The 21,043-nt window shown below is 37.2% G+C and overlaps 1 protein-coding gene across 1 annotated transcript in view; it reads left to right on the plus strand.

Moving 5' to 3' along the window:
• The window catches only part of LOC150100569 (uncharacterized), a 305,525-nt gene that overhangs the window by 127,348 nt on the left and 157,134 nt on the right, over nucleotides 1–21,043 (plus strand). Inside the window, exon 3 of the mRNA XM_090401835.1 lies at nucleotides 15,591–15,658. Within this exon, the coding sequence (XP_090257961.1) occupies nucleotides 15,591–15,658 (68 nt within the window). The remainder of the gene's footprint in view (nucleotides 1–15,590; nucleotides 15,659–21,043) is intronic.

The following is a 21,043-nucleotide window of genomic DNA, read 5'->3' on the forward strand; positions in this document are numbered from 1 at the left end:
GGCCCTTCCCTTAATGCATAGCATTATACATGTCCACAAGGGGATGTGCTTTGCATTATGGGAGATACTGAGACAAGGAGTGATAAGAGCTTGGTCCACCTTTACCACGAGTTGCCTCAGTTCTGAAGATACTTCAAGCGCAAACTTTGCTTACACTTGGATAAAGGATTAAACTAAATTTATTATAGACTAACCAAGTGGGAAAAAACTTCCAACATTCATAAGTTTGGGAAGCACTGGTCTAGAGAAAAGACTAAAATGACTCTCATCTCATTAGCCCATTGGTGTCTTGTCTAATTTTTATGGATACACCACCACCACTGAAATGTGCTCTACAATGAGCTGTGGATAAAGTGAAGCAGACTACAGGCCTTTGGTTGTATATGCATACTTGTAGCAGATATCTTGCTAGTTTGTTAAGATATCTGCATACCTGTGGTTGAATGGAGCCAACTTGTAAGCTGACCTGCCATGGTGCATTGATTATGTTTTGTTGTTATAACCAAAAATTTGTCTTCATGTAGAGTAAGGGTAACCTCTTAGCAAGCATCTGGAACACATTCCACTGGTTTTGATGCTACCCAGAGTCTGAATACAATGTATGTGAGATTTCAAACTCTCTGGCAATATCAGTAATTCTATGGCCAATAATTCTTTCCTGCATGATTTCATCTAGTGATGTCTTTGAGACATTACAAGACATCAGAGTTTGCAACTTTATTCCTTCACGAAAAGAGCTTCAAACATAATTTGCGTAGTGCAGCCTTTTATCCTTTTGAGTGCTACCACATGACCCCTTTGTGTGCAATTTGAAAATTTTGAATGTGTTTCTGCTTTCTACTCGAAATCATCAGTTATACAAATTGTCACAAGTTGATTTATCTGAAACTGAGGTTGCAATCTTCAGAAATAATGTTCGTTCTTAGGTTTTGGATGCCATTGTAGTTCAAACTCAGAGCTTGGATTTGCTTCTGTCTTCCCAGACTGTGTAATATGTTAACATATCTTGCTGGAATGCAGTAACTATATTATACAGCTTTCATTACATTTTATAAAATGGGCTGCCATCAAAAGTGTATTATTTAATTATTTATGCAAAATCACTAAGTTCTCTATAGGCACTGAAAAGTCTGGTATAGCATCAACATCCTGGAGTTTTATTCTTGAGCTTCCTGTAATATGATGAATGTTTTTCTTGGAATGCCTTGCCACATTTGTTGGAGAACTAAGGTTTAGATAGTTGTCATGTATTTTGGGTGGAATGGGAGATGTAGGCATTTATTTCCGTTAGAATGATTTCTCTTTGGATCAGGTGAGTGGAAACAGTATGATCATGAGAAGTACAATTCATGGGGTCATTCCATTTGCCACTATTTCAATTTCAGCAGACACAAGACTGACTGGCTAGATGATACATGTTCCCCATAGTAAAAGAAACTTGGCTGAAGTTGTGTGAGTTACCAAAAGGTGAACTGGTACAATATATGTGAGATTTCAAACTCTGGCAATATCAGTAATTCTTTGGCCGGCACTAGTGTCCTTGGTAAATGTGGCGGTCGAGTTTAGCTAGTCTAGAAAACGTGTTTTTAAAGTTAAATATAGTGTGGCTTTTTGTCACAAATTGTGCTGCAATTGTGCATCGGTTAGAAACAAGTGTCCTTCAGTGGTATTATTGTTTAGAACTGTGTTGTATATATTGTGTTTTCACTGCCGTTTGTTTCACTATATCAACGTGTAAAGATGGCGTCCAACAAGAAACGTACGTCAGCGGCGCGCAGGACTTCTACTACTACACGAAAGGCTGGCTTAGCGTTAGATTTTTCACAATGGATGCGTTGCGGAAACTGCTACATGTATGCACCGAAAAATGTGAAGGATCTGTGGTTGGTCTGGCATAATGAGAAGAACGAAAATGTCGATGTATGTGAGAAGTGTCGGGATAGGCTGGAGCGTTTAGGAATGGAAGCTGACATCGGGACCGTAGCGGAAGAACTTCGGCGGGAGTTTATGAAAATGAAAAATGACCTTCATCTTCTTCATGAGGAAGTGATCGGTAAGGAGATACTGGAAGTTAAAGCTGAGTTTAATGTGTTAAACAGAGAAATTAGGACTATAGAGATTACTTTAGCTGAAGTAACTAGAACAGGATTACATATGGGTGAGTCTTTGGTGAATGATTCAGTCATAAATAGTATGGGAGTGATTGGGAGTCAACATAATAAAACCACAAGTGGCCTAGAAGAAATGAGATGTAGTGAGAGTGGGGGGGTAAGTAATAGAGAGTTGAGTAATGAAGCTGGGAGAGTCATGCTGAATAGTGTAGAGAATGAGTCCATGAGTGTGGACTTGAATGAAGTTAAGAGTGGTAAAATATATGGTGATTCTATGATTAAGGGTATGGAGAGTGGTATGCATGAGGAGTGCTTGGCTGATGGGACAATAGAAAGAGTGGCTTTAGCAATAAAGAGAGGGCATGAAGCAGACAAGATGATAGTTATGGTGGGTACGAATGACCTGAGAGGTAGTATAAATCGGGTAGGAAAAGATTTAAGAACATTATTAGATATTGTGAAGAGGAAAAGTGTCAATGGGAGAATAGTGTGTGTGCTGCCTCGTTTTGACAATTACGAGTTAAGTAACGAGCAATGATAATGAATGATATGATTGCAAGAATGTGCAGAAAAAGAGGTCTGGAGTTTGTTGATGTTTGGAGTGTGTTTGAAGGAAAAAGGCAGTTGTATGCTAGAGATGGACTGCATCTTAACATGGAAGGACATAAGCGATTGAAGAAGTTATTGTTTTCTGAACAGGTTGAAGTTAGTGGGCAGGGAAACTAATATTGAAAAGGTTGAGTGTAAGAGAGAGAAACTTTAGCACTGATTGTGTATTTATTGATCCTTATTTGCAGAATAAATTGCAGAAGAGAGGGGATAAAAATCGGCATAGGACTACGGTAGTTAGTGACTTATATATCAGTTCTAAAGCCAGTACAAGATCTAGAGGGAATCTGCAATTTTTGTATACCAATGCTAGAAGCATTCGAAATAAGAGAGAAGAATTTTTGGCATTAGTCAGTGAAATCTCACCAAAAGTTGTAGGCATTAGTGAAACTTGGCTGTCATCAGAAGATGTGGTCACTGGAATTGAATGTGATGGGTACAGTATTTTCAGGGAGGATAGAGAAGATAGAACAGGAGGAGGAGTACTGTTGATGATAGCTGATGTGTTGCAGCCAAAGATAGTAGTATATCATGATGATAGACATGTGAATGAGAGTTCATTTGAGGCAGTCTGGTGCGAAATAGTGACCAACGCAACCAAATATACAGTTGGATGCTGCTATAGTCCAGGGAGTACGGGGGGGAGATATTGAATTCATGCATCAGCAACTTAGTGCAATGAGTGAAGGCTTAGTGATTATTATGGGGGATTTTAATTATGGTGATATCAATTGGAAGGAGGAAATATCACGTAGCAAAAAGGAAATGGAGTTCATACATCTTCTACGAGATAATTACTTGAAACAGCACGTAACTGAAGGGACACGTGGTGTGAGAGTGTTGGACCTGGTTATTGGTTCAGAGGTTATATGCATAAGTAAGGTGTCCTCGTTACCTCCAGTTGGTGAAAGCGATCATGTGGTATTGACTTGGGAGGTTGCAAAATCTGTGGATTTTTCTATTAAGATGGGGTATGTACGGAACTACAGGTTAGGCAATTATAACAAGCTTCGGAGTGAGCTTGCAGCCATCCCATGGCAGAACATATTGCAAGGGAAAGATGTTAGCAGTGCTTGGGATAAAATCAGCGGGTATCTGAGGAAAGCAATATCAGATTGTGTCCCCATGGTCAGGAGGTCAAACAAGGCAGGCATTAGATGGATGAGCAGTAGTATCAAGCTTGAACTGCAAAAAAAGAAAATGTTATGGAGAATTTACAAGGAGAAAGGCGATCAGGACACCCATGAGCAGTACAAGGCTCAAGCTAGGAAGGTTACCAGCATAGTAAGAAAAGCTAAATCAGATTATGAGAAGACCTTAGCCAAAGAGATCAAGGGTAATCCCAAAGAGTTCTTCCGCTATGTGGCAAGTAAGAGGAAGAATGACTTCGGAAGGATAACCTTAGTGGGTGCTGATGGTATTGAGGTGACAAAATCAGATGTAATAGTCGAGTTACTGAGTGATCACTTTTCAAAAGTCTATCACCCAAGTGAGGATATCTCTATACCTATAGCAATACCTAATGTGAGAATTGAAGTTAAGAAATCAGAGGTCTTAGTATATTGCAAAACTTAAATGCAAACACTGCGGTAGGCTTAGATGGAATATCAACTCGGGTGTTGCGTGAATGTGCAAATGAATTGTCAACCCCTCTTACCTGGATATTTAATTTAAGTTTGAACTCTGGTATGGTCCCTAGGGAGTGGAAGTTAGGCAAAGTGGTTCCTTTGCATAAGGGTGGCTCTAAAACAGCGGTATTGAATTACAGGCCAATCACCATCTCAGGAGTAGTGGTAAAAGTATTGGAAAAGTTGGTTAAAGACAAAATTCAAGCATGGGTTGATCAGGATATGATACTCTATAGAGGCCAACATGGTTTTGTTAAAGGTAGATCCTGCCTTAGCAATCTATTAACTATTCATAATAGAATAACATCTGAGTTGGACAAAGGAACTGGCTACACAGTGGTACTTCTGGATTTTGCTAAGGCTTTTGACAGGATACCCCATAGAACACTGTTATGCAAATTGGAGCAGATGGGAATGGATATTAAATTGGTGATATGGATAGGAGAATGGCTCAGGGAGAGATACCATAAGGTGGTGTATGGAGGAGCCGAGTCCAGAATGAGGCAGGTGACCAGTGGTGTGCCTCAGGGCTCTGTGCTTGGGCCAATGTTGTTTAATTTGTATATAAATGATATAGGAAACGGCTTAAAGGGAGATATTCAGTTGTTTGCTGATGATGCAAAGTTGTGTAGTGCAATAAAATATCAAGCTGATGTTGAAAGTTTGCAGGAGGATTTAAATAAGCTGGTAAAATGGGCGAAAGAAAATGGATGTCAGTTCAATGTGGAAAAGTGTAAAGTCATGCATTTTGGGATTAAAAGATTACCAGCTGTGTACTACATCGATGGAAAGGTACTCCAAGAGATTGATGAGGCTAGGGACTTAGGGGTATTGGTAGATAGGGAGATGAAGTTCAGAGGACACATTGCTAAGGTGTCCAAGATTGCACGTAGGATTACTTGGTTGTTGAGGAACACACTGGCATCCAGAGATAAAGAGGTTATTATTCCCCTTTATAAAGCATTGATACTTCCACATTTGGATTACTGTGCTCAGGTCTGGTCACCTGGATTCCTTAGAGATGAGGAGGCTGTGGAGAGGGTTCAGAGAAGAGTGACCAAGTTGGTGAGTGATATAAAAAATGCTCCCTACATTGATAGATTGAGAGCTTGTGGATTGCAGTGATTGGTTGATAGGCGAAGAAGAGGATATGATAGAGACATTCAAATTGCTGAAAGGTTTTTATAGGATTGATGCAGGGGAAATGTTTCAGCTGTGTGATAGTGATGGAAGAACAAGAGGTCATCTCTGGAAATTAAAGAAGAGTGTGGTTAACAAAGGTGTCAGAACAAGGTTTTTTGCCTGGAGGGTGGTGAATGAGTGGAATTCATTGCCTGACTTAGTTGTGAGCTCTTCGTCTGTAAATGAATTCAAGAAGAGATATGACAGATATTGTTTTGCTAGTTTGGGTCTCCCGCGATGAGTCTACTGACTCCATGGAGATACCCGTAATAATAATAAAAAAAAATAATAATAATAATGATTTCGTCTAGTGATGTCTTTGAGACATTACAAGTTTGTATAACATGAAATTTCATGTTTGTATAACTTACAGATATCTGTAGTGTTGTTCAGAGCAGATCTGGTCAAGAGAATTAGCAGGTGTTGGAGGGTTGGTTATCTGGTGAATAGACATACCATTTATCTGTTATCTTTGCTGATAACAAATACCTTATCTCTGACAGCTTGAACAATGCAACTGGACAAGGGAAGCTAGTTGATTTGTGAACATTGAACTTCTTCCTTCAAGGAAGATAACTCACTGTTTAGGTATTTGGACTGCAGAAAATCAAACATTAGAGAGTGAAAAGAGAGAGAGAGTGGAAAAGACAACAAATGAATGACTACTACAACAAAGTGCAGTAAGGAATTTTGAATGAGTTTGCCCAAAGCACCAACCCATTCAAATCCTCTTCTAACCTCAACACATTAGAACTTCCTGACATTGCTCTTCCTAATTAAGTATCATCAGCAGACAACTGAATATCCCCTTTCACCGTGTGAACTATATCATTGATATACACGGTGGCCATAATTAAAGAAGTGTTCAGATTCCTGTAGTGAAAAATATATTGGATGAAATTCAACCAAACTTGGTTTAAGTACACTCTGGAATATGGAGTTTTAATTTACAGAAGATAAAAAATAGTACAAAATTCTGTCACCAGGGGACATTCAGCACTATAAACACATGGTTTGAGATTAACTAAACAGTAATGGTTAGAAGAGACACAATAAATCAACTTTCATGTTTATATAACTTACAGATGTGGTTGGATATATCCCCCTTTCATATGTTCTAAGAACCGCATTCTGTGAATGACATTTTCTACTCTGGAATGCAACAAGTTTACATTGATTTGCCTCACATGCTGCTTTATTCTGTCTTTCAAGGTTGTTAAATCAGAAATATGTCCTTCATACACCACACGTTTGAGATGGCCCCAGCCCCACAACCAAAAGTCACAGGGGTTGAGATCAAGTGAACGAGGTGGCCATGCTGTGGAAAATGCATGACTTATGTTCTGTGGAGTGTTTTCGTAACATTCACTGTACCAGCAGCAATCCAATGTGAGGTGGTGCTCCATCCTGCATGAATATGGTAGAGTCAAGGCATCTGCATTGCTGCACTTGCAGAACAACAAATTGCATAACGTCTCACTATACCAAACAGCAGAGATGGTACAAGTCACTGGTCATATTGGGTGAAGCCCTTCAAAAAAAGTACTGACCGATAATAAACATTGCAGTGAAACCACACCACACTGTGACTTTCGGTGAGGTAAAGGAGTCTTGTGAAATGGATGATTATTTGCAGCCCAAATGCAGTAATTATGTAAGTTAACACTACCGTTCAGATAAAAATGTGCCTCATCACTCCACAAGATCTTGCATGGCCATGCATCATCCATTTTCATTCAAGCTAAGAATGTCAGAGCAAACTGCAGTCAAGTTTACGCATCACCACCATTTGAAGTGTCATTCTTCAAATGGCGGAATTCTCGAAGTGCAGCATTACTGTTACCACGTTGTTGAAAGCTTGACTAGCAACACACTTTCCAGTTAGGTGAGTTCCATAGCACTTCATTCTTATCAGAATGATGCAAATCCATTTTGGTCTTCCTTACATCCACCAACTCATCAGTAGAAACAGTGAGATTATGCAAATATCACGCAATTCTACTGCCAGTTGTCTGCTGGTGGCAGAATTTTGTACTTTTTGTTTGTTTGTTTTTTCTGTAAATCAAAACCCCATGTTCTAGAGTGCACTTACACCAAGTTTAGTTGAATTTCGTCCATTACACTTTTTGCTATAGAGCTCTGAACACCTCCTCTTTATTTATGACCATCCTGTATAAATTAAACAACAATGGCTCCAGAAAATATACCTATTGTATCCCATTTTCCTTTTACAGGACATTTTATCCCTGTAACCAAGCTACTAAGTAACTATCCATCCCCATCCTCCTCAATTTCATAGTTTACCATGTGGAACTCTGTCGGATACTTTCGCAAAATCCAGATAAATCACTGCATAAGCATTTCTCTCTCCAATATCTTCCCTTAATAAACCAATGCTTCTATCGCGAAAGATTTCCATTCTCATCAATCCAGGTTTATATTCTGTCTCTAACCATTCTCTTTAGCACCTTTACCACCACACCTAATATATAAACTAGCCTATAGTTGGATTTTCTTACTGACTTGGATTTATTTTCCCTTATGTAGTTGTACTATTTTTCCATTCTTCTGGGAATGCTCCATGGTTGTTCCTGTTGAGCAACCATGTCAATGGCACTACCAGCTGTTTTGCACATTCCCCATAATACATGTGGTATTCCATCCAGTCCCACAGCCTTATTAACATCAAGGTGACTTAATATTCTAAATACCTCTCATTCTTGAAGTGTCATTCTTCTGTCCTCCTTCCTATTGTTATTCAACCTCTACATGAAATACACTAATGAAATACTCAATACTCATTGAACAGTTCCACCATATCTTTAGCAAATTGACCTATGTTCCATTTCCTGCAACCGAAGTCAGTATTCCATATTCAAGTTTTTTTTTCTATTAGCGACATGAGTGTGGAATTCTCTTGGGATTTGCTTCAGCCAGTCTTCTATTATATGCCAGTTTCTCCTTCCTCAGTATAATCATCACCTCCCTAGCCTGTGCCTTATACTCCTGCTGAGGGATATCCTCTTCTTTACATCTCCATAACATCCTCTTTCTCAGAAGCACCTATATAATTCCATGATTCATCCATTTCACACATTTTATTTATCCTCTGAACCTTAGGAATACAATCTGACTGTCATAAGTAAATGATTTCAGACCTAGTTCTAGGCACTACTGATTTCCCTCTCCTTCAGTTGATCAAGCCACTGCCATCACAATAAAATCAAATAAACCAAAAATGGATGCTTATGTTATTCCTAGTTTTGCACACTTTTTTGTTGTACTTCTTATGCTTTTCAGGATAATTTCCTGAAAAGCATAAGAATCAAATGCTTCCTTGATTTGCTGACATAAGATGTTAAAAATCATAGGTAGTTACAATACAGGAATAATTGGTTAACAATTATATATACATGTTGTTATTATTGTATGGAATGCATCGATGTGGGTTGAACATGACAGTCAGGACTATAAACTCTAACACTTGACAGATGATATAGTGATATTAAAACATCATGAAGTAAAGGTAGTCTTCACCCCTTGACTCCCCACCTCTCCCTATTATGGCTGACTAAATTGCGTTCTCTCCTCAAAAAATATGCTTTTTGTGATGCTTTCTATGTGGTGAAAATAAGCTACTCTGAAAAATTTACATGACTGAACACATCAAAGATGTGTTCTGCCGTGTAAAAAAAAAACCCAGCTTTCCACACAGCAAGTGAAAGTCACGAAGTACTGGCAACAAACCTAAATGGCCAGTTACACTTACACCAGTTACGTCTGCAAATTCAAGGAGGCACCTGAAATACGTATCCCCACCCAGTGTAATAGAAACAAAAAAGTCGCATTTGGTCCTTGTATTAAATATGTTGGCTATTTGGCATTGTGCTTTTCACTATGATAGTACTGCACGTTACGATGCTTACCTGCATGTAATTGAACTGATTAATCATTTATTTTTATACTGTTCTTTTGAATGTTTTAATTGCATCTGATTTTTAACATCTATATTTGTATATTTCTCCTAAAGAAGCATAAGAAACATATCAAAAATGTATGTAAAACCTGATAGAGTTAACAATTAATAAGCATCAATTTTTTATTACTAAATTATAGAGCCATAAGGCTTCAATTTAGCATAAGTAAGATATTAAAATGAAAAACATTATGTCATATTTTACAGCCAAATATAGATGGAGCCATAATATTCTTCAAAATTTACCAGAGAGCCTATGATAATCTAACCTTTGCCATCAGGGTTGCCTTGGTATCCACTACCTAAAAATCATGAGCTCTGCCTAGAAGGCTGTAGGCTGTTTACCCACTGTATGAACCTAATTTTAGCACTAATAAAAACCAAACACATAGGCTCAACTTTGCAACATATTCAAACACCTGCATATCACCATTCAAGCCCTTCCCAATGTCATTTACATACAAATTAAACAACAACAGCTCCAAAATAAGACTCCCCAGGACACACCACTAGTCACTTTAATCTTCTGGGATATTGTTTCCCCCATACAACTTGATGACACCTATCAGACATCCAGTCCTCAATCTGGCATGCAAACCATCATCCACTTTCATCTGTTCTTTTTTTTAATTACCAGCTTGTCATGTAGCTAGCTATCAAAGGCCTTTGCCATATTTAAATATACTACTGTGGATGCATCCCCCTTGTTCAATGCATTTGTCACCTTATTATAATTAATAAAACACAATTTTCCTTTAGCAAACCTATACTGAAATCAAAGAGAATTCTAATACCGTCAACCCAGTTTGGAATCCTGGTTCTCAATTGCCTCACCAACACCTTGACCACAACTCCAGACAAGCAGATTGGCCTATAATTAAAGACCTAGTCTTATCATCCCTGTTATGAAGCAGAACAATTTTCCCCTCTTTTCTCTCCTTTGTAACTTGGACTAACCTAAGACTTATGTTAAAGAGATAAGTTAAAGGTATTGTTAACTCCTTGGAATATTCCCTCAAGACACATGGTGAAATGACATCAAGTTTACTCAATTCCTTATATATATATATATATATATATATATATATATATATATATATATACACACACACACATACACCTCCTGCTGACTCTCAGTTCACCAGGATGGAATTCCTTCTTAATTGCTCTTTTAACATAGAGATGTTAAATGGGCTCTACTATATCCTTCTTAGTGGTTATAATCACATCACACTTTATAGCCTCTTTGCATGCATTATTAGAACCATTTGCTTTACTTTCTGCTGTTTGTGTATTAAGTTTCTTCTCCCAGTTAGTAATATTTTCGATCTGAGTCCATTTGTTTTCTTTTTCACAGCTATTGGAATACTGTGATTTCCTGCTTTATCTTTTCTGAATTATTGCCTTCGTATGTTTGCATCCTCACATCTTTCAATATTATATTGATTACTATATCTATTTCTGTTAACATTTCTCCATTTGACAGAGAGTTTTAGCTTGAAATGTGCTATTACCAAACATGATTATTTTCTGCATCAGTCCTCCTGTAATATGGACATTTCTTATACATGTCTTTTGCCAATGTATGAAATTACATGCTACTAATGGTAAGTCTTCTGGAGGATGCAAGTTAATCCATTGTCATGACTGATGTCATGCAGACTATGTCAGCCAAATTTTTTTTCTTGTATTCTGTTCTATTCATAACAATACTACTACAAATACATTATTATTATTATGGGTATCTCCATGGAGTCAGTAGACTCATCGCGGGAGACCCAAACTAGCAAAACAATATCTGTCATATCTCTTCTTGAATTCATTTACAGACAAAGAACTCACAACTAAGTTAGGCAATGAATTCCACCCATTCACCACCCCCCAGGCAAAAAACCTTGTTCTCACACCCTTGTTAACCACACTCTTCTTTAATTTCCAGGAATGACCTCTTGTTCTTCCATCACTATCACACAGCTGAAACATTTCCCCTGCATCAATCCTATAAAAACTTTCCAGTAATTTAAATGTTTCTATCATATCCCCCTCTTCTCCGCCTATCAACCAACCTCTACAATTCACAATCTATCAATGTAGGGAGCATTTTTTACATCACTCACCAACTTAGTCACTCTTCTCTGAACCCTCTCCACAGCCCCCTCATCTCCAAGGAATCCAGGTGACCAGACCTGAGCACAGTAATCCAAATGTGGACATATCAACGCTTTATAAAGGGGAATAATAACCTCTTTATCTCTGGATGTTAGTGTGTTCCTCAACAACCAAGTAATCCTATGTGCAATTTTGGACACCTTAGCAATGTGTCCCCTGAACTTCATCTCCCTATCTACCAACACCCCTAAGTCCCTAGCCTCATCAATCTCTTGGAGTACTGTTCCATCAATGTAGTACACAGCTGGTAATCTTTTAATCCCAAAATGCATAACTTTACACTTTTCCACATTGAACTGACATCCATTTCCTTTTGCCCATTTTACCAGCTTATTTAAATCATCCTGCAAACTTTCAACATCGGCTTGATTTTTTATTGTGCTCCCCAACTTTGCATCATCAGCAAACAACTGAATATCTCCCTTTAAGCCATTTCCTATATCATTTATATATAAATTAAACAACAATGGCCCAAGCACAGAGCCCTGAGGCACACCACTGATCACCTGCCGCATCCTGGACTCAGCTCCTCCATTCCGATCTGCTCCAATTTGCGTAACAGTGTTCCATGGGGTATCCTGTCAAAGGCCGTAGCAAAATCCAGAAGTACCACAGTGTAGCCAGTTTCTTTGTCCAACTCAGATGTCATTCTATTATAAAAAGTTAATAGATTGCTAAGGGAGGATCTACCTTTAACAAAACCATGTTGGCCTCAATAGAGTATCATATCCTGATCCACACATTCTTGAATTTTGTCTTTAACCAACTTTTCCAATACTTTTACCACTACTCCTGAGATGGTGATTGGTCTGTAATTAACTACCGCAGTTTTAGAGCCACCTTTATGCAATGGAACCACTTTGTCTAACTTCCACTCCCTAGGGACCATACCAGAGTTCAAACGTAGTTAAATATCCAAGTAAGAGGGGGTTGACAATTCCTTTGTACATTCACGCAAAACCCGAGCTGATATTCCATCTAAACCTACAGCAGTGTTTGCATTTAAATTTTGCAATATATTAAATAACTCTGATTTCTTAACTTCAGTTCTCACATTAGTTATTGCTACAGGTACAGAGTTATCCTCATTTGGGTGATAGACTTTTGAAAAGTGATCACTCAGTAACTTGACTATTACATCTCATTTTGTCACCTCAATACCATCAGCACCGACTAAAGTTATCCTTCCGAAGTCATTCTTCCTTTTACTTGCCACGTAGCGGAAGAACTCTTTGGGATTACCCTTGATCTCATTGGCTAAGGTTCTTCTCATAATCTGATTTAGCTTTTCTTACTATGCTGGTAACCTTCCTAGCTTGAGCCTTGTATTGCTCATGGGTGTACTGATCACCTTTCTCCTTGTACATTCTCCATAACATTTTATTTTTTTGGAGATCAAGATTGATACTACTGCTCATACATCTAACTCCTACTTTCTTTGTCTTCCTGACCATGGGGACACAATCTGATATTGCTTTCCTCAGATACTCACTAATTTTATCCCATGCACTGCTAACATCTTTCCCCTGCAATATGTTCTGCCATGGGATGACTGCAAGCTCACTCCGAACTTGTTATAATTGCCTAACCTGTAGTTCTATATATACCCCTTCTTAACAGAAAAATCCACAGATTTTGCAACCTCCCAAGTCAATACCACATGATCGTTTTCACCAGTTGGAGGTAACGAGGACACCTTACTTATGCATATATTCTTTGAACCAATAACTAGGTCCAACACTCTCACACCATGTGTCCCTTCAGTTATGTGCTGTTTCAAGTAATTATCTCATAGAAGATGTATGAACTCCATTTCCTTTTTGCTACGTGATATTTCCTCCTTCCAATTGATATCACCGTAATTAAAATCCCCCATAATAATCACTAAGCCTTCACTCATTGCACTAATTTGCTGATGCATGAATTCAATATCTCCCTGTACTCCCTGGCCTATAGCAGCATTCAACTGTATATTTGGTTGCATTGGTCACTATTTCACACCAGACTGCCTCAAATGAACTCTCATTCACATGTCTATCATCTTGATATACTACTTTCTTTGGCTGCAACACATCAGCTATCATCAACAGTACTCCTCCCCTGTTCTATCTTCTCTATCCTTCCTGAAAATACTGTGCCCATCACATTCAATTCCAGTGACCACATCTTCTGCTGACAGCTACATTTCACTAATGCCTACAACTTAGCAGGCATTAGTGAATGCCTGCTAAGTTGTTTAGTAGGCATCACTAATGGTTGCACTGACTAATGTCAGTGCAACCATTAGTTGCACTGACTAATGCCAAAAATTCTTCTCTCTTATTTTGAATGCTTCTTGCATTGGTATACAAAAATTGCAGATTCCCTCTAGTTCTTGTACCAGCTTTAGAACTGATATACAAGTCACTAATTTCAGTAGTCCTATGCCAATTTTTATCCCCTCTCTTCTGCAATTTATCCTGCGAATAAGGGTCAATAAATATACAATCAGTGCTAAAGTTTCTCTCTCTTACACTCAACCTTTTCAATATTAGTTTCCCTGCCCAATTACTTCAACTTGTTCAGAAAACAGTAACTTCTTCAATTGCTTATGTCCTTCCATGTTCAGATGCAGCCCACCTCTAGCATACAACTGTCTTTTTCCTTCAAACATACTCCAGACATCAACAAATTCCAGACCTCTTTTTTTGCACATTCTTGCAATCATATCATTCATTATCATTGCTCATTACTTAATTCGTAATTGTCAAAATGAGGCAGCACACACACACTATCCTCCCATTGACACTTTTCATCTTCACAATATCTAACAATGTTCTTAAATCTTTTGTCTTTTAATTCTATTGTCCCACCAGCCAAGCACTCCTCAGGCATACCACTCTCCATACCCTTAATCATAGAATCACCATATATCTTACCACTCTTAACTTCATTCAAGTCCACAGAAGCATCACTCATTGACTCATTTTCTATGCTATTCAGCATGACTCTCTCCCAGTTTCATTACTCAACTCTCTTTTACTTACCCCCCCCCCCCCACTCTCACGACATCTCGCTTCTTCTAGATCTCTTATGATTTTATTTTGTTGACTCCCATACTATTTATTACTTCATCATTCACCAAAGACTCACCCATACGTAATCCTGTTCTAGTTACTTCAGCTAAAGTAATCTGTTAAACTCAGTTTTAACTGGAAGTTAAAACTGAGTTTAATGTGTTAAACAGAGAAATTAAACACATTAAACTCAGTTTTCACTTCCAGTATCTCCTTACTGAGCACTTCCAATTCCTCATGCAGAAGATGGTCATTTTTCATTTTCATGAACTCCCGCCGAAGTTCTTTTGCTACGGTCCCAATGTCAACTTCCATTTCTAAACGCTCCATCCTATCCCGACACTTATCACATACGTCGACATTTTCGTTCTTCTCATTTAGCCAGACTGACCACAGATCCTTCACATTCTTCGGCGCATACATGTAGCAGTTTCCACAACGCATCCATTGCAAATAATCTAACGCTGAGCCAGCCTTTCGTGTAGAAGTCCTGCTCGCTGCTGACGTACGTTTCTTGTTGGACGCCATCTTTACACGTTGAAGTAGTGAAACAAACGGCAGCCAAAACACAATATGTATAACACAGATTCAAACAATAACACCACTGAAGGACACTTGTATCTAACTGATGCACAACTGCAGCACAATTCGAGATAAAAACCACACTATACTTAAATTTAAAAACACGTTTTCTAGCCTAACTAAACATGACTGCCACATTCACCAAGGATCTCTGTTGCATTATACTTTTCATTGCCATAATTCATATATGATTATATTATTGCAGAAGTATAACTGTATAATTATTATGATTTTATATTAGGTTTCCATCCTACATCCTTATTATTTTATATTTTAGAGATGGTCTTGATTCAGACTCTGACTCAGATGATCTTCCACCAGCTTTTGATTATGAACCAAGAAATAGTAAGTATTTTACTTGTTTCACATTTTCAGAATAAAGAAGCATTTATGATTACATACAGGTAACTGTATTTGTAAAAAAGTTCAGAATCCATTTGTAATTGAGTTTGGTGTCATTGATAATATTGGCACAAAGGAATGCTTTTAGCTTTCATATCAACATAGTTATAAAGAATCATTTGTAATTTTTTTTGTTGTCATCAAATTCATGGCATGTACCTTCAGGGGAATGTACGGGGAATGTACAAGATATTATTATTATTATTTATATGGGTATTCCATAGAGACAAAAGACTAATCATGGGAGACTCAATCTATCCATTAACACAATACCTATCATACATCTCCTTAAACCTATTTACTATTGGGATGCTCACAAACACCTGGAAATTCATTCCACTTATTCACAACTCTCCAAGTAAAGAACCTAGTCCGTGACCCCTTGTTTTTCGCCTACTTCCCACATGTTGAAAAATTAGTTTTGTGTCAATCTAATAGCATCCCTTTAGTAACTTATGTTTCTATCATATCCCCTCTTCTCTTCCTGTCAGCTAAACTCTCAATCTATCCTCATATGATATCCTCAGGTGATTAAATATGTGCAAAATGGTCAATGTGTGGCTGAATCATAGCTTTATAAAGAGGTATAATAGCCTCTCTATCTTTACTTGTCAGTGTGTTCTTCAGCATCCAAGTAATCCTCCGAGCTATTTTGCCAACTCATGCAGTATGTCCTCTGAATTTGAAATCTCTATCCACCATCATCCCCAGATCCCTAGCCTCATAAATTTCCTGTAAACTAGTACGATCAATATGATACGAAGTATGTAATCTTTTCATTCCGAAGTGCATTACTTTACATTTTACAGCATTGAATTGACAACCATTGTCCTTTTCCCACACTGCAAATTTATTTAAATCATCCTGTAAGATATTTACGTCACCTTTATCAACTGTTGCCCTCCCTAGTTTTGCATCATCAGCAAACGACTGATGTTTGCTGATGATGAAGACGATATGAAAATATTCCCTTCAAATTTTCTGCTATATCATTATGTCCAAATTAAAGAGTAGTGGTCTTAGTACAGAACCCAGGGGCACTCCACTAATACTTTATTAAACACATTAATATATTATTATGATAGTATGTCATTACTAACTTCCTGTCAACAGTCTCCCTCCAAATTATGCATAATGCAAAATTATGGTAAAACATGACAGCTTCTATTCCCCCCCCCCAATATATTCCCTCAAGTGGAGTCACAAAATCAGCTTGCACTTCTGTCCAATTCTAATTTTTCTGTGGTGTGCTTTGTTGAGTAACCACTAAATGAAGATGGGATGGTATATTTTGGGATGTCAACCAAACTGTATTGTCTGCAACCACACATTTATACGAGGTTAAGACCATGTGTGTATGGAGACATGACCTGGTTGTATAAGATTTTTTTATGTTTTCATCAAGGGACCATGTCAAAAGTGAAATGCAACTAAAAACTCACCAAAATTCAAACAGGATTAAATGAAAGATCATTTTTGCTGCATAGAAGCTGTGATAGGTCTGAGAAAGTAATTTTAGAATTATAATCAAGCACCAAAGATGTGAGAATTTTGGAAAAGAGTTGGAGCTAATGCAGGAATTAGAGAAATGATATTTGTCATTATTGCTGTTATTGAGACAACCAAGACCAGAACAGGTAAAAGTGATATAAATAATAAGTATAACATGATTTATTTGGGCAGTGTAGTTCAGGGAAGAAGGGAGGAAAAAACTGTGGTATATTCGATAGTAGTTTGCAAGATTCCCTTACTAAATTGAATAACCATTGTAAAGATATGGTATGAAGGTCAGCAGCAAAGAAATGAAAATAGGCAGACGCAAACTTTTTGAAATAAGTTTATCTTTATGTAACACTGTTGAAATGAGTATTGTCACATCACTGTAATAACAGCATGGTAGGCCTAGTGGATAGCATACTTACTCTCCAGCTAACAAGCTGTGGATTTGAATCTTGCATTAACATGGGTATTTGTGACAGCAACTTTCATCCATTCTCATAAGAATTAGCTTCATCATCTTGCACATATGGTTCAAGTTCCTTGAACACACATATAAAGTTCCTTGTACCTGCTTTAGTCTACTTTGGATAGAGTGGTAGTTCTGTTACTGTCTGCTTTGAAAAACATAAAAGTATTTTTAGAATTACAATCAGGCACCAAAGATTTAAGAATTTTGGAAAAGAGTTGGTGTTAATGCAGGAATTAGAGAAATGATATTTGTCATTATTGGTATTATTATCAACATCATTTATCCATCATTTATCTATGTGCAGGTCAGTACTGACAGACCATGCTTTGTGCATGGTCTGTCAGTACAATCCTTCACACAGGTTTAAATGAAAGATTATTATTTTTGCTGCATAGAAGTTGTGATAGGTCTGAGAGATTATTTTTAGAATTAGAATCAGCTATGAAGCATTTCCCTGACCTCAACAAATATGGCTGCATTGATTTTTCAAAGATCTGGGAGACTGTCATTTTAAGACACACATTTATTCCAACTTTTCTGAATTAAGTTTATTTTTATCAGCCAGCCTGGTTGGCTGAGTGGTTACCCGCTCTCCAACTACTACGCTGCAGGTTCAAATCCCACTGTGGAAGATGAATTTCATCATCCAGTGTGAGACCACCACCCTGATTATTTGGAGGCCTGAAGTGGCTTGAAAAAGTTCCATGTTTGGTCTCTGGACTATGTAAAAAATAAATTAAAAATACAAAACTATATATAAAATTGATTTTACAAAAATCCTTAGCCCACTCACAGTACAAAAAACAAATGTATTATAGGTTTGCTAATAACCTTTAATGGATGGAAGCAAACATTAAAAAAAAAATAACTAGAGGATCCCTGTAAGGACATTAGTACCTTTTCAGTTACAATTTGAATTGTTTTTAATTTGTAATTTTGTGCTCTGAGGATGATCTTCACTAATTCAGTGAAATATTAGAAGTTCAATAAATTATCTATTTTCCTCTGGTGCAGTTTATACTGTCGAGCACTGTTCTTTGAGATCTCCTTACTGTTTTTATGATTTATCTTCTGTTTCTCTCTCTTTTTTTTTTCTTAAATTTATTATTATTACGTGATACCTCCATTATATTCTCATTAGTATTAATAAATATCATGATGAGCAATAGATTCCTCAATATTCTATTTCTGTAGCCATATGTATTATAAATTATTTCTAAACACAACACAATTATGATCACTTGGATACTTATCACAGGCTGTTAGCTTCCCATCTCTCCTATTACACCCAGTTAGAAAGTACCAGTTGCAATGAAACAGGAGTGAGTTGAGTAAGTATATGCAAAACCAAAACATTAAGCCAGTCACGATGATCTAACTAATTTTAACATATGAATCTGCGATTCAAGTTAAAACATGAAACATTCAACTTAAAGCCTCTGGAACACAGGTATGAAGAGTTCTAAGAAAATTTAAATCCTATAGATATGAGAATCTGAGAAAATTGAAGGATAATGAACAGATGTCATAAGTGGCAGAAACATATTAGAAATGAGGATATTTAAAAAACTGTTTGACATCATTAATAAAAGTGTTTGAAGCAAAAATGGTGCAATAAAGAGATTTTAAGCTATAAGCCTGTTAATTATAGTAAATCTCCTTTGCATATTAAAAATATATGAAAAAGATTTATATATGCAATATGCAAAAAATATAATATGGATTTTCCATGCAACTTCTATTGCTGATATTCTAATATCAAAATTCTAATTGTATCCCTGATAACCTAATCCTAGATATTGTTTCATTATTGGCCTCTATATCTTTGGAGGATACTCTGAATTTATTTTAACAAGATTTTCCATTGAGTATTATCTTTAATTTTGTAACCTGCTCTGTTATTTCAGCTGTCTAAATAAATTGTATAAACAAATATAAGTTACAATGATGGTAAGTCATCTCTTCCCCATGTTGGGCAACTTTTTATTGGAGAAATTTGAATATCTCCAAAGATCTTTATTTGTTAACAGAGCTCTAAGAATTTACAAAAAATTTTTGGTTCTGTTAACAAAATTGACACCATTCATTCATTCACAGTTAACACTTGAAACTGAAATATAATATAATCTTTTCCAAAATTCTTACATCTTTGGCACCTGGTTGTAATTCTAAAAATAGTTTCTCAGACCTATCTCAGCTTCTATGCAGCAAAAATGATCTTTAATGCAATTCTTTTTTAGACGTATTCTTCGCCAATCAGAAGGCCTTCAATTAGTTCTTTTATTTATTTTTTTTATTTTAAATGATGCATGCTAAGGTCCGTGCAGTTAGCCTAGTGGCTTTGCGCTTCACAACCATATGCCTGGGGAAGGAGTGTCCTAGGTTCGATTCCCGTCGGAGACGTGAGGAGCTGAAGGATCTTCCTCAGCCATAGCCAAGTTAGCCGGTCTTGGGCACGAGCAGTAGGGTTTTTCCCCACCAGTTTATCTGGTGTTTTTCATCCCGCAAGCAGGCAAACCGGCCCCGTGAACACACAGGGATACAGCTAAGAATACCTTGAGGCATAGGAGTGATTCTATCCTCGTATTTTGGTTATGAAATCCAAGGTTGTGGGCCTTAAAGGCCTGTTAAAGAGCATCTATCTATCCATTGGGATAGATAGATGCTCAGGATATTGTTATGTTCATGTTCTGTCTCACGTCTCACTATCATCTTTGACATGGTTTTCTCCAACTTGGCGAGAGCATATGACTCAGCTTTAAGGTTTGGTATATTCAAATACCTGTAAAACTTCAGTTTTTAAGGGAATTTTTAGAAGGAAAAACCTTTTGTTTTATCAAAAACTTTCTATAATCAAATCTTCTGAATTCAAGTTGGAACCACTCTCTCTTCTGATACTTTCTTCATGAGGAAGTCCCACAAGGATCAGTTTTAAGCATATTCTATTGACAATCGCAGAAGTGTTAGAAAGCAATGAACATCCTTCACTCCCAGTCCACGTCCTGGAGTGCAAGCCAGTGTTCTTTACTCTGTCATATTGAGCTGTTATCTATTCAGGACTCAACTATGAATCTCAAGTCTGTGCTTCTTCCAAAGATAGTATACTTCATTATATTATACTTGACAAGAAATAATATTTTTGTTTGAATTCTTTACCCAAGCAGAGTTTGCAAGTAAAGTATCTTCACAACTAGGCTACTTTTGTTTAGAGGCTGTTCATTCACTTTGCAGTCATTTGCTAAGTATCCCATAATGAAAAAACATTATGGGGTGGATCATTACCCAGATTGGTCTTGACCTTTATTTGTCTCATCAGTGGGAACTAGTCCCAAGAAGATACCAAGGTTAAATTAATGCAG

This window comes from Typopeltis vanoorti, chromosome 12, assembly GCF_054136105.1.
Source record: "Typopeltis vanoorti isolate ZY-2024b chromosome 12, IOZ_Tvanoo_1.0, whole genome shotgun sequence".
Classification (NCBI taxonomy): Eukaryota; Metazoa; Arthropoda; class Arachnida; order Uropygi; family Thelyphonidae; genus Typopeltis; species Typopeltis vanoorti.